General features: G+C 51.3%; 6 protein-coding genes across 6 annotated transcripts; 4 read left to right on the top strand and 2 right to left on the bottom strand.

The window, feature by feature from the left end:
* Positions 1-2: 2 nt before the first annotated feature.
* BU25DRAFT_436655 (translation elongation factor Tu) lies at positions 3-1,993 on the bottom strand. The gene is made up of 4 exons (XM_033708961.1): positions 1,615-1,993; positions 1,536-1,564; positions 100-1,477; positions 3-51 (listed from the first exon to the last, which is right to left on the bottom strand). Exons 1-3 carry the CDS (start codon positions 1,781-1,783, stop codon positions 347-349), a joined length of 1,329 nt encoding a protein of 442 aa, XP_033567219.1. The 5' UTR covers positions 1,784-1,993; the 3' UTR covers positions 3-51; positions 100-346.
* BU25DRAFT_444981 (3-hydroxyisobutyryl-CoA hydrolase mitochondrial precursor) lies at positions 1,994-3,767 on the top strand. Its single transcript, XM_033709417.1, has 2 exons — positions 1,994-2,311; positions 2,364-3,767. The coding sequence occupies exons 1-2, from the start codon at positions 2,183-2,185 to the stop codon at positions 3,711-3,713; spliced, it is 1,479 nt and encodes a 492-aa protein (XP_033567218.1). The 5' UTR covers positions 1,994-2,182; the 3' UTR covers positions 3,714-3,767.
* A 2,755-nt stretch (positions 3,768-6,522) lies between these two features.
* BU25DRAFT_383024 (uncharacterized protein) lies at positions 6,523-7,412 on the top strand (the record flags this gene model as incomplete). The annotated part of the gene is made up of 2 exons (XM_033704263.1): positions 6,523-7,107; positions 7,163-7,412. Coding segments are annotated over exons 1-2 (807 nt in total), but the record flags the coding sequence as incomplete, so codon positions are not given.
* On the top strand, positions 7,367-9,029 carry BU25DRAFT_87752 (uncharacterized protein). The gene has a single exon (XM_033712199.1). The coding sequence runs from the start codon at positions 7,550-7,552 to the stop codon at positions 8,975-8,977; it is 1,428 nt and encodes a 475-aa protein (XP_033567216.1). The 5' UTR covers positions 7,367-7,549; the 3' UTR covers positions 8,978-9,029.
* Positions 9,030-9,515: 486 nt separating this feature from the next.
* BU25DRAFT_87748 (uncharacterized protein) lies at positions 9,516-10,452 on the top strand. The gene has a single exon (XM_033712198.1). The coding sequence runs from the start codon at positions 9,621-9,623 to the stop codon at positions 10,221-10,223; it is 603 nt and encodes a 200-aa protein (XP_033567215.1). The 5' UTR covers positions 9,516-9,620; the 3' UTR covers positions 10,224-10,452.
* A 715-nt stretch (positions 10,453-11,167) lies between these two features.
* On the bottom strand, positions 11,168-12,410 carry BU25DRAFT_87701 (uncharacterized protein). Its single transcript, XM_033712197.1, has 2 exons — positions 12,289-12,410; positions 11,168-12,239 (listed from the first exon to the last, which is right to left on the bottom strand). Exons 1-2 carry the CDS (start codon positions 12,362-12,364, stop codon positions 11,386-11,388), a joined length of 930 nt encoding a protein of 309 aa, XP_033567214.1. The 5' UTR covers positions 12,365-12,410; the 3' UTR covers positions 11,168-11,385.
* Between the last annotated feature and the right edge of the window lie 321 nt (positions 12,411-12,731).

Raw genomic sequence — 12,731 nt, 5'->3', positions numbered from 1 at the left:
GACAAGATTACTCTAGCATCAGTGAAGTTCCTCTCCATGTTACGCTACGTGCTGCTCGCTCGTCAGTGATAAGGTATCTTGGGGGGTCGTGAGTCTCACTTTCAGGAAAGCGCGGGACGAAATTGAGTGTTGTACATATCATAACATTCTTTCCCAACCTCGCCAATGCTAACGCCCTCGTCTAGATTCGTTGCCGTGCTAAAGTACACGATGAATAACAAGCATCGAAGTGGAGAGCGGGAGTTACACAAAATAATGTACAAGAAATCTCCCTAGATCCTACACTGGGTATTGTCATCCCTCGCTATGCTTCTTCTTTCGTCTCGCCTCTCTTCAATCCAAATGCTTAACCAAGGACACGGGTAACGAGACCAGTGGCGACTGTGCGGCCACCCTCACGCATGTTGAAGCGCTGACCCTGCTCGAGAACGTGGGGCTGGTGAAGCTCGCAGACCATCTCGACGTTGTCACCGGGCATGACAAGCTTGGAGGTGTCCTCGGTGCCCTCGGGCCATGTGAGCGCGCAGGACTCGTCAGCGGTTCGGATGAACATCTGAGGCCTGTAGTTGTCGCCGAAACCAGTGTGGCGACCACCCTCCTCCTTGCTGAGGACGTATATGGAGACGAGGAACTTCTTGTGTGCCTTGACCTGTCCGGGAACAGAGACAACCATACCACGGCGGACATCCTCACGCTTGACACCACGGAGGAGGAGACCGGAGTTGTCACCGGCACGCGACTCCTCGCAGGACTTCTTAAAAGTCTCGATGTCGGTGACCTTGGTCTTGATGGGGGCGTTACCCTTGCCGACGAGCTCGACTTCCTGGTCCCTCTTCAGGATACCGCGCTCGACACGTCCAGAAACGACGGTACCACGGCCGGCAATGGAGAAGACGTCCTCAATGGCCATGAGGAAAGGCTTGTCGGTCTGACGGACGGGGGTGGGGATCCAGGTGTCGACAGCCTCGAGAAGCTCATCGATCTTGGTCTCACCAATCTCGGGCTTGCGGCCCTCGAGCGAGCACAGAGCGGAACCCATGATGATGGGTGTGTCGTCGCCCTCGAAGCCGTAGCTGGAGAGGAGCTCGCGCATCTCCATCTCGACGAGCTCCAACATCTCAGGGTCCTCGACGGCATCGACCTTGTTGACGAAGACAACGATCTTCTGGACACCGACCTGACGGGCGAGGAGCAAGTGCTCACGGGTCTGGGGCATCTGACCATCAGAGGCAGCGACGACGATGATGGCGCCATCCATGTTGGCGGCACCAGTAATCATGTTCTTGATGTAATCGGCGTGACCAGGGCAGTCGACGTGGGCATAGTGGCGGTTGTCGGTCTGGTACTCGATGTGGGCCGTGGAGATGGTGATACCACGCTTGCGCTCCTCAGGCGCCTTGTCGATGGCGCCGTACTCGAGGAACTTGGCGTAGCCCTTCTCGGCCTGACGCTTGGTGATGGCGGCTGTGAGGGTTGTCTATGGGTGGTCAGTGTGTTAGTTGCGGAGGTGCTCGGGGGCAAAGGAGGCGCTCTACCTTTCCGTGATCGACGTGGCCAATAGTGCCTGCATTGTATTAGAGAAACATGTTCAGTATGGATAGGGTGGATGCCTACCGATGTTGACGTGAGGCTTGTCACGGGTGAAGGCAGCGTAGTTCCTAACGCCGTTCATCCACCTGCCAGTGCCCTGCGCTCCGAGAGCATTCTGGACGGGGTTGACGCCGCGCTGGTACTGGAAGGCGCTACGCGCAGTGCGCTGGAAAACTCTCGAGAAGCTCGACATTGTGCTATTAAAGAGCGATTACGCCGGTAATAAGACAAGAAGAATGAAAGAGAGGCGATTGGCAGAGATGGAGTGTTGGTGTGGCTATCATCTGAGGAAATGTCGATGGACTTTTAGCGCACCTTGCCGTATTGGGCCTAGTCGGGCAAGCTCGCCGCGTGAGCTTCCATCGCGACGACACTTACTGTGGAGAAGCGATTCCAATTGCTTGTATACTCCAATTGGCTGTACTGTACGTCGCGCCTTTGCATTAGCTGTTCGTCTGGAGTGCATCGAGACCGCCCGCCTACCCCCGGCCTTCCACCTCTTGACGCGTTGCGGATACCCGAGGTTCCTGTCGGCGATCGAGCGCTCGAAAAGTTGCATCATCTGCTCCCAGTCCCATTCCCAATCACACACATGTCTCTCTGCGCATTGGCAAGGAGAACACCAGCGTCGCTGAGCTGGGCCTCGCGGACACGGATAGTCGGCGCCATGCCTCTGCGCGCAAAGGTCACAAATCCCGCCTGGATGACGGGCACCAGGATGGTAGGCCCCCTCGATGTTCCTACACTACGGCTTCATAGCTAAGACCATGCAGTACTCAACACCGACCGAGGACCTTACAAAGCCCCAAAAGGACGACGACCCGGATGATGTCATCTTCACCAACAACTACGGCGTGCGCAGCATCGAGCTCAACCGACCGAAGAAGCTCAATTCGCTGAACGGCTCCATGGCCCGCAAGATCATTCCCAGGCTGCAAGAGTGGGCAAAGTCAGAGCTGGCAGGCGTAGTCATCATCAAGGGCTCAGGGCGTGCGTTCTGTGCCGGAGGAGATGTCGCGGCGCTGGCTCAGTGGAACAAGACAGGCGCTGAAGGACAGCAGAGGAGCTCGGACTACTTTGGACTCGAATACAAGCTGGACCACCTGATCGCGACATACACAAAGCCGTACGTTGCGTTCATGGACGGTATCACAATGGGTGGAGGTGTTGGTCTGTCCATTCACGCCCCCTTCAGGATCGCAACCGAGAACACCCTCTTCGCCATGCCCGAGACTACCATTGGTTTCTTCCCCGATGTTGGCGCTTCCTTCTTCCTGCCGCGCATGGAGGGTGCCCTGGGAACGTACCTGGCCCTCACCTCCGAGCAGCTGAGGGGCGTAGATGCCTTCTACCACGGCGTCGCAACTCACTACATCCACTCCTCGACTCTGCAACAACTCGAGTCTCGTCTTGCCGAACTCCAATTTCCCGACTACATGTCTCTCGACGAGCGCCACAAGATCATCAACGCCACCATTGAGGAATATAGCACTGGTCTCCCCGCCGACAAGCCCGCCATCTCCGGTGAACTCCGCAAAGTCATCGACCGTGTCTTCCACGTCGACCAGCCAAACATCAAAGCCATCCTCGCCTCCCTCAAGGAAGTTGCCAACGACGAGAGCTCCTCCAAGCCTCTGATAACCTGGGCTAAGAAGACCATCGACACCATCCAAACCCGCTCCCCCATCTCTGTCGCCGTCACCCTCGAGCAGATGCGCATCGGTCGCCAATGGTCCATTGCTCAGACTTTCCAGAAGGAGTACGATATCGCCTCGGCGTTCATGGCGCACCCTGATTTCGTTGAGGGTGTGACTGCGAAGTTGATCGAGAGGAAGAAGGAGCGCCCCAACTGGCAGCCTAACTCTCTTGATGAGGTCAAGAAGAGGGATGTTCACGGGTTTTTCGTTGGTAAGGAGAACGGCGAGAAGCTTCCTTTGATTACAGACGCGGATTACAAGGAGTACCCACACGCGTGGATTGGTCTGCCGAGGGAAGAGGAGATTTTGCGCGAGATGAGCGGTAAGAAGGCTGAGGATGCTCTTGCGAGCTTGTTGGAGAAGTATGAGGGTAAGCAGGGTGTCAGGGAGAAGGTTGCAGAGGTCCTGCAAAGATATTCATCGTAGAGAAGGATGACAATTATTTGATATGTACAAACAAAAGTAAGATAGAGTATGTACTGGCGAAGCCTGTGCATGAAGAAAGTTCGACTGGATAGGCCTGTTCGCTGACGCGCTCTCTCAACGACCATCACCACCTATTACTTCAGTTTCCAATGCCACTGTCACCGCTCGACCGACGTTGCGACGACCCAACAGTCTCGCAAAACCAACTAGGTAAAACAGGCTGGGGCAAACGGGGCCATATTGAAGACCTCCAGTGTTTTTCTAAGTCGCCCAAAACTTGAGGCGCCGGGACTTTGTAAGCTGTCCCATCCTCTGAGCCTGCAATGATGTGTCCGATTCAAATTCCTCCCTCCTTCCATACAGTTGACCCACAATCGCCAGGTCTGTGTAGCTCAGGGGGGCTGTTGATATGCATGGTGTAGGCTTCCTGGAGACCTGTCGTCGTTGGTTCGAATGAAGACAGGCCTCGGGTCAACATTGTCCAAAGCGGATTGTTTCGGCTCATGAGCTCCAGTAGATGGAGTAAAGTGTACGCCGGGAAAATCGTCTCACGCCAACGATTGACGGCATCTGTTTTGGGAAGCCTCCACATTGTGGAAAACGTTATTTTTGGCGCTTGTGTTTGGTTTGGACGAACAGCTGTGCAACTGTTCGACCAGATGATAGCATGCTCGAGCTCAGGTGCAAGTGAATCGTGGTAGGAAGAGTATACGAGCCCTCCAAGATTACTACAATTGGGACTGTCGCTCATTGTTCGTCCTGATGTCTTGCCAGGCTGGGACCAAGACTGGGGCACTGCCTCATCGGCTCGTCCATGAGTCGGGGAAGAGGGCTCTGTCGAAGATGAAGCGACCGCTTTCCCTTCATTTTCAATTACGAGTGTCTGTCAGATTCTTAATATACTCACGATCTCGATGCTCGACATCGGAGACTATTTGCACCAAGCAGTGAGTATGCCCTGGAGCATATCGTCGATGTGCGAGCAGAACTCCAGGGAATTCGACTAGCACGCCACTGTCTTTGATTGTCTTCCAGACCGCCTTTCGATGCACTTTGCTTTTGCCGCAAACAATGACGGTAGGACGTGCTGTATCCTCAGAGGCACCGACCATATATACAGCCCAAAGGACATAGGTAGGAGATGGCTCACTGTGCTTCTCAAGATAGGCCTTGATCTTTGGCGAAATCATATCGAAGGCGTCAAGGGCAGGCCCAACAGCTTTCCAGCAATTTTGGTTGCCAATGATACTAATGAAAGATTCTACAGATCTGTTCGAAGGAATCTGGTGGACTGAGTCGTCTCTTGCAGGCTGCTTGCTTGCGGCCTGGCCGGTTGACCCTTCGGCATCGAGTCCACATTGACTCACATCTGAGCAGTCGTGAGATGCGGATGCCAGGTCGTTCGAGTCGGAAGCCGACACCCACGCAGTTTGAGGTGCAACTGTGTGTTGTTGTTGTGGTGGCGGCTGAGCTTGTTGGTTTCTGTGTGTCTGAGACGTGGGTGTGTTCGCAAGACTGCGCAGGGCCTGCTTGACTCTCCACTTTACCTGATCGTTTCGACCGCCCCAATAAGTGTGCGTACAAGATGTTGAGGTCAGTATTTCTGGTGAATTAGTGTTAAGTGGCTCTATCATGTCGAATGGCATCGGACGAGGCTGAGCCACCTGCAGCACGCCCTTGAGGCTATGCAGGCCTGACCGGTGCGGAGGCTTTGCAGCTTAAATCTTCATGGTCTCTGGTCATACTGCAATGGTAGCATTGTATCGAAAAATATATGTATGAATATCTGGTCAAAGATACCCACATGTAGCCCTCATACTGCCTGCGTACAGAGGCTAAGACCTTAAGATTTAGTGCCCTCATCAAACACGGACAAGTCGCCAGCATGCTCACCCTCCCTAGCACATGTCAACAGCCCTCTTAAACTCCTGAAAGCGGCAGGAGTTGAATCTTTATACTAAATTCACCTACTAGCAAGCTTGCAAGCATTGCGCTTGTCGGTGTGTAGTGCTTTTACGTGTACAGGCTCTCCTCTGGTCTATCACGTGTGCACAAAGTGTTATGAAAACCGTTATACTCTACGTCCGTCAATCAAACTCACGATCAGCACAAAATTCTGGAATGCAACGCCATCAATATCTCTTGCTTAAACCTATTGGAGTTTCTCTCTTGACAATGTCCCACGTACGCTTCACAATAAAATACAATGTTTGCTAACCTATAATCACATACGACCATAGGACGTTGAAAACAAGTTCTCCCGGGGGGCCCGTCATTTCTCATGGGACCATTTCGAGAAAGCCGTTATGCGCCTTCCCGTTTTCGGTAACCACGTCTTCTACCGGGCTAGGCTTAATCTAGATCTATTTGCCCTCTCTCTCTTCGTCGCATGAACAACAAACTGGAGACAGGATTCTGGTCTGCGGCCTTGACGGCACGCCGACCGCCGACAACGCCATGTTGTTGACTATGATATTCCGCTGGTGCTCACCTTCCCGCGGTCATACGTTCCCTACCGCTTGCTCTCCGCGCCCTCTCCACAACGATCAACGTGCAAATAGAGACGCAACACCTCTTCCTTCACAGACATGACCAGAAACATGCGTAAACCGGCCAGGCTTATTAATCTTGAGGATTTTAAGAAGCGTGCTCGGCAAGAGATCGCGCCACAACCTCTCAGCTCTGAAGATATCAAGAGAGCCCTGATTAAATCTAGTCATGACTCCTACAAGTTCACGATGGAGCAATGGTCGTAGTAAGCCTCATAGTGCACCGCTATGAGCAAAGAGGTTGCTGACTAAATGCTAAGCTTCTCAGAAAACGTCCTAGAGAAGCCGATGGCTGAGCAACGTTTTACAGAAGCACCTACGACGTACCAGATCAAGCTCTTCCTCGAGTGGTTTGCTCAAACACGTACTGGTCTCTTGGAAGAATCTATCACCGATACAACCCTCCTTAACCGCTTCAACAGTCTGAAGCGTGCCATCAAGATCCACACGCGTTACCAATACACTACAGTGCAGAATCAGGAGATCATCAGTTTCGTCACAAAGGACCTTATCCCGCGAGGTCTCGTATCAACATGCGCGCGTCCCAAACCACTTGCTCCTGTCGCAGTAGCCAAAGACATCATCAGATTCCTCTTCGCAAACGACGAATACAAGCACCTACACCCTCGCATACGTAACCAGATGGCTTTTGCTATACAACTTATGCTTCTTGTTGGCGTCCGACCAGGAGAAGTCATTGAGTCAGACGCGTGGTATCAGACTAACGAAGGGCTGCTTTACAAGGATATCGAGCTTGTCCGCTCGTGGAACAACAGCCATCCTGGGTGGTGTCTTCACGTCAAACTGAGAAACCGAAAGGGGCATCGAGAGTATAAGAAACATGCGTACGCATCCCCTTTTTGCTATCATCTATTCCCACATGGAACTGATGCCGAACAGACCCGTCATGACGCTGTATGAGGAGCCGCGCATGAGATACATGTGCCCCGTGACATGGTTCCTGTCACTCGCCTTCGCAGATGGGGTGTTCCAGGATATGGAGTGCTTTAACGATCTGGAAGCTGTGCGACCTATCCCAGGTAATCTCCTTTATAGGGCCAAGTATAAGCGCGAAGTTCTGGAGCGCCCTGTCATGAGGGGCATGCGCGCTGATAAATCCATGTCCGAGACTAGGATATGGACGTACGATTGTTTCAACTTAGCATTGAAAGGCACTGGCCAAAGAGCCGGCTATCAGGAGAACCTCAGCGCGTATTGCTTCAGGCGCGCCTTTGCGCATGCTGTTGAGGGCGAGTTGAATACGCAAATTTGTGAAGCAAAGCTAATATGTGCTTAGGTCAAGCCACTGCGACACAGCGAAGAACCTTGATGGGGCACAAATATGAAGATACAGCCCAGTACTACGTATCAGGGTTCATCGGCATTGACAGTCAATCGATTATCCACGAACGCGAGCAGTGCCTTGACTTGTACAAGGAGTCTAGCTCTATGATGGCAAATCGAAATCTGCTTGCGCCTAAGCCACCAGGATCAATACTTACAGAACCACCGCATGAGATAGCAACGCAAAAATTGAAAGAGAAGGGAGAAGAAAATGCTGAAGTGGTATCAACCATTCAGCTCTCTGCGAGACAGGAACAAAAACTTCGACGACAATTACGCGAGAAGGCGTATTGGAAAGGCCGCTCTGAATACCTCGAAGGGAAAGGCAAAGTTGTTAGGGCAACGGCAACCATATCTACAATCCCATCCCGCGAACCGTCCCGTTACCTCCTAGCATTACTCAAGTTCGAACCTGAGCGCAAGGCTGTGCTGGATCTCATGTTCCGCAATGACGACGCTACTGACAAGCTCGCGGCTGTAACTTCACTCACAGAAGTTCTTAAGCCTCTGATTAGCCTGGCCAGATCTCAAAGGAAGCGCTACGCATACAAAAATGCAGAGCCAACGGAGCAAAACTGCTGTGGTGATTGCAACAAGGAGTTGACCACGTATGTATGTCTCTGCTTCGTACAGCTCCTGCTTATGTTTCTCAGGCTTCGCTTAGATCGTGCTCACCATCATTTGCTCCAGTGCGCACGCCAACGGCGCATCAAAGAAGAGCGAGCACATATGACGGCACAATTCTCGCTAATTCATACGTGTCTCTGGAACGACTGCTACTATCGTTTCAACAGTAAGACATGCGGGTCATATTCTCTCCATGTAACCAACCACCTTCAGCAATCAAGGTCACACCAATGCCTGTGGGATGGCTGTTACGAGGTGTTCAACAGTTACGAGGGCCTTGCATATCACGTCTCAGAGGAGCATCGTGTCCCCAACGAGTGGACAACACTTACGAAGATGCACTATTGCTATGAGCACGACGTATGGTGTCGTTCTGACCAGATGTGGAACGCACACCTACAAACCAAACACCTTAAAGCACTAAACGATTATTGCGGTTTAATCAAAGAGTGTGGAGTTGTGGTAGTTGCTGCGCACTGCATGTTCTGCCTTGGGACTAATGCGCCGCTGGCAGTACGCTTTGCGCAATTCGGCGACGTTTTTACGTTGCATGAACACATCAAGGGCCATTTGACTCAAGAGAATGCTCCCAAAGTATGCCCTCACCCGCTCTGTGAAGATGAGTTAACCTCAGAGTCTGAGTTCTGGAACCATGCAACTGAGGTTCACGGCATCCCTCCGTTTGGTCCACGCAGGATTACACGGAAACGCAAAACACCTGATAGCGACAACGGCAAGGATTGAGCGTGGCGCAGCGAGTGCGTGGGATGGGCGCTTAGAAGAGTCGATCCTTGAGCAACCAGATCATCAGACCGGGTAATTAGATAACGGAAAACAGAATGCTTATACTATGCCACTGGGTTGTTCGTCGCTTAGGGAGGGAGGTTACTCTCTAACGCTTCCTGGAAGCGTCTATTGCTTGGCAATCCTCTGCATCCCAAAAAGCCGAACGGCCTGACCTGCGTGATTGGTGCTGAGCTACTAACAAACAAGGTCAAGTCGCAGTCCGCTTTCCAAGCCAATTACACACCGGCGCTTGCGGGGAAACCGGCAGACGCATAACAGTGCTCACACTGGCCGCAGTGTGGCTGCTTCGGTGTCGATACAGCGGATGGAGATCGCTCAGCCAATGCCTGTACCACGAATTGCTCAGCTTCGGGATGGGGCGGTTTGTAGGCGACTTGGATGTAATCCTTTGAGGCCTTTGGCGCCCCTCGGCGTAGGTCCGTGCTGACACCGTGCTGACAGTAGAAGGACCAATATTTCGTGCCTCCTGGGTCTGGATTATGATTAAATAGTCACTGTACAAGTCTCGTTGCAAATCTTCTGTCTTTGCAAGCCAAGCAAAACAATTGCCCCGTTCCACTTAGTGGTCTTGCTCATCGCAATGAGTCTTCTTACTACGCCTACTCTTGTCTATTTATACAACAACATACTGGAACCGAGAGCCCACGAGCATCACTCCAAGACATTTTGGACACACCTTATACGAACGAAGTTTTTCCCGGAAGATGACTTTGTCATTGCAACAGAGAGCCCTCCGACTCCACTTGCCGAAGATGCTCTCAGACGAGTCGATTTCCATATCTCTGTCTTCAATCAGTTTCAAAAGCTACAAATTATCGCCATCTGCGAGATCAAAAAAGCCAGAGGTTCCGTCGACGAGGTTGAAAGCCAGCTCCAACAAGCTTGTGAGGCGTGCGCCAGATTCACCAAAGACGACGTTTGGGGGATTGCGATTGTAGGGACTAAAGCCCAAATCCTCCAGTACACCGCGAAGAACAGATACTTTCCGCTCACGCAGGGTTATATTGACGCCAACTCGCCGCAAGCTGGTGCGTTGAGTGATGTGTTCTCGGCAATAAAGGCGGCAATCAGCAAGCCAATCGCGAGCTCATCAGCCACTCCTGATGGCTGGTATGATGTGAATGACGGAAGTGGTAGGAAAAGATACTATCAGAATGGTACTTGGACGGATCATTATTCTTGAGGCGCCTGTGCCATTCGATTTCAAGATTGTACTTATTGATGGCCTGATACGTACCAAGATTGACCGCATTTATGTCATCAAAAGTAGCATGTGCAACATTCACATCTCATGTCGCACGTGACTTTATGAAACGTTATATTGCGTCGCTACGGACAGCCGTGTCAAAAGGAAGAACACTAACGACAGAAACATCTTTGCTGTGCCACCAAACTATGATGCCCTGCGTCAACCGCAAACTCGGGTCCTTAGTCTCACTCTGAGCTGATTTTCCGTCGAGAACTCGGAGACAAATTCGAGGATTTGATACATGCTTTTCTTGTAGCAGTCCGATACAATGGGGTTCGTAAGCATCCGATATTTCCCTGTCGTATCTGTATTCGCCTACTGTCCTGCTGTGACTGCCGTAGTCGAGCAAAATGCCGAGACAGTAGCCGCCATTCATGCACACTTGGACCTTAACTAATCCTTCCAGAGGAGCTTCCGAGTAATACATATTGTATACATATGTGACAAAACCAGGGAATGGTGTTCGATAGGCTGGAAAATGGGGCGGAATCAGATGGTTCGACGACGCCGCATGATAATGTGGCTGGGCGCCCACAATAGAGCAAGGTAACCGAGGGTCACTGTAGTAGAGTGCACTTACAGATTCATCTGCAATCAGCTCTAATTGTAATCCAGATTGCATTTGGGGTGAGATGTAGTGGCCCAGCCAGATACTCTTCATTTGAGTCTTCACCTGCTTCTTTCATGAATCTGATACTTCACCACAAAACAAATTTCAACTTACGATTAGTGAACGTACTCCCATGTCGATAGTTTTGTTCTTATGGCGGACAACCCAAATTGCTTCGATCTTCTCTGCATTTGACAACGGACAATACATGCAAAGAGTGTCGCTGTCAGCTTCATCGTAGAAGCAACTTTGTTGATTTTCGCGTTGATGGGACGTCATGGCAATGATTCTTCCAGAAGTGAATGCGAACGAAATGGCAGACGCTTTTTGCAGAGGAACGTATCGAAGAAGAAGATCTGTGTGTGGTGTCGCAAGAGAAACCTCCTCTTGACAATTTCGAGGGAGCAGCATTGATGATTTTGAGCAATCCCAAAAAATTTGACACTGGCTAAGGAGTGAGGACGAAATTCTTTCGACGAAAACGCCCTACAATATCGTTAGAAGCGTGCACCACTTTTTAAAATGAGCAAATACCTTTGATCTTAGACACACACGAGCCTCGGTGATAGCGATAGTATATACCCACTCGCGTTTCGATCGTGTAGTGAGAGGATGCTTCACGTTCAAGTTCAAACAGTTTCGGCATCTGATAGGTGTATGATCGATTGGTGGCCGGTCGTCCTTGATCCATTTGACTTCGTGCCCAGAAGTGGAGACTTTGGAACGCAGGAATTCAGCTTTGATGACACCGATTTTGTCTGACCATACGGCCAGATGATCACATAATGTATCTCTTGACTTGATCTTTTTCGAGTGAGGGACCTCCTGATCATAAAGTCCAGTGACATACGATTTGTCGCCGTACTCGATGGAAGTTTGGAAGACATCGCCTTGGCACGATAGAGTAATATGGCGAGCCGGTCTGTTCTTGAGCTCCGAAAAGAGTTTCGATGTCTCGCCAAAGATCGTGAGCAATCTTGGAATGTTGCTTGGCTCAGCCATAAAAATGATCTCGGTAAACACCTCTGGCGGCAACTTAGAGAGATACCTGAATATGCATTTCAAGCAGTCGCAGTTTTGTTGGCTATTGCAGGGATTTTTAACTTTCGACGATAAGATTTGCGGGCAACAAGAATGCTTGAGAATCCGGAGGGCATGTTCCAGGCTAGGGGGCTCATCCACTGGGAGAGCGGGCCTCAGAGCTTGGCCGAGCTCGCCCAGCGATCGAGCTTCCCCGAAGGCAGAACAAATGTCGACACAGAACTGATGAAATTGGAATGATTGAGATGGTATCACGCCGTCGGTTGGGCTGTCTTCCGGAGACTTAGCAGGATGAGTGACTACGCGCAATGAGTCAAAAATGCCAACTTCGCAAAACAGCATGCGTACCTGATTGAATGTGTTCACCGGCCTGAATAGGAAAATGGCACAGATTGCAGAATCGTGGAGTGCCGAGGAAGGACATTTCGGAATCGAAGGTAGAGTAGCGGATTCAGAATCGACTAAGGACGGGTGGCCGCCCTGTCAATTATCAATCGCGAAAACGTGACACGGTGTGTAACTGACTTGGAATGCGGACTGCGACTTGACGTCACATCTGCACAAGCAAGCGCCAGACCTTGTTTGTTAGTAGCTCAGCACCAATCACGCAGGTCAGGCCGTTCGGCTTTTTGGGATGCAGAGGGTTGCCAAGCAATAGACGCTTCCAGGAAGCGTTAGAGAGTAGTCTACCATGGGCATAGTGCCGAATTTGTTGCAATAGCTACTGCGCGGTGCCACATGCCAAGATATGCTAGTGCATCCGACAGATTGGGACGCTTTTCGCGCTTGAC

Source organism: Macroventuria anomochaeta, assembly GCF_010093625.1.
Source record: "Macroventuria anomochaeta strain CBS 525.71 unplaced genomic scaffold BU25scaffold_2, whole genome shotgun sequence".
NCBI lineage: Eukaryota > Fungi > Ascomycota > Dothideomycetes > Pleosporales > Didymellaceae > Macroventuria > Macroventuria anomochaeta.
This window is presented reverse-complemented; position numbering and strand designations above follow the sequence as displayed.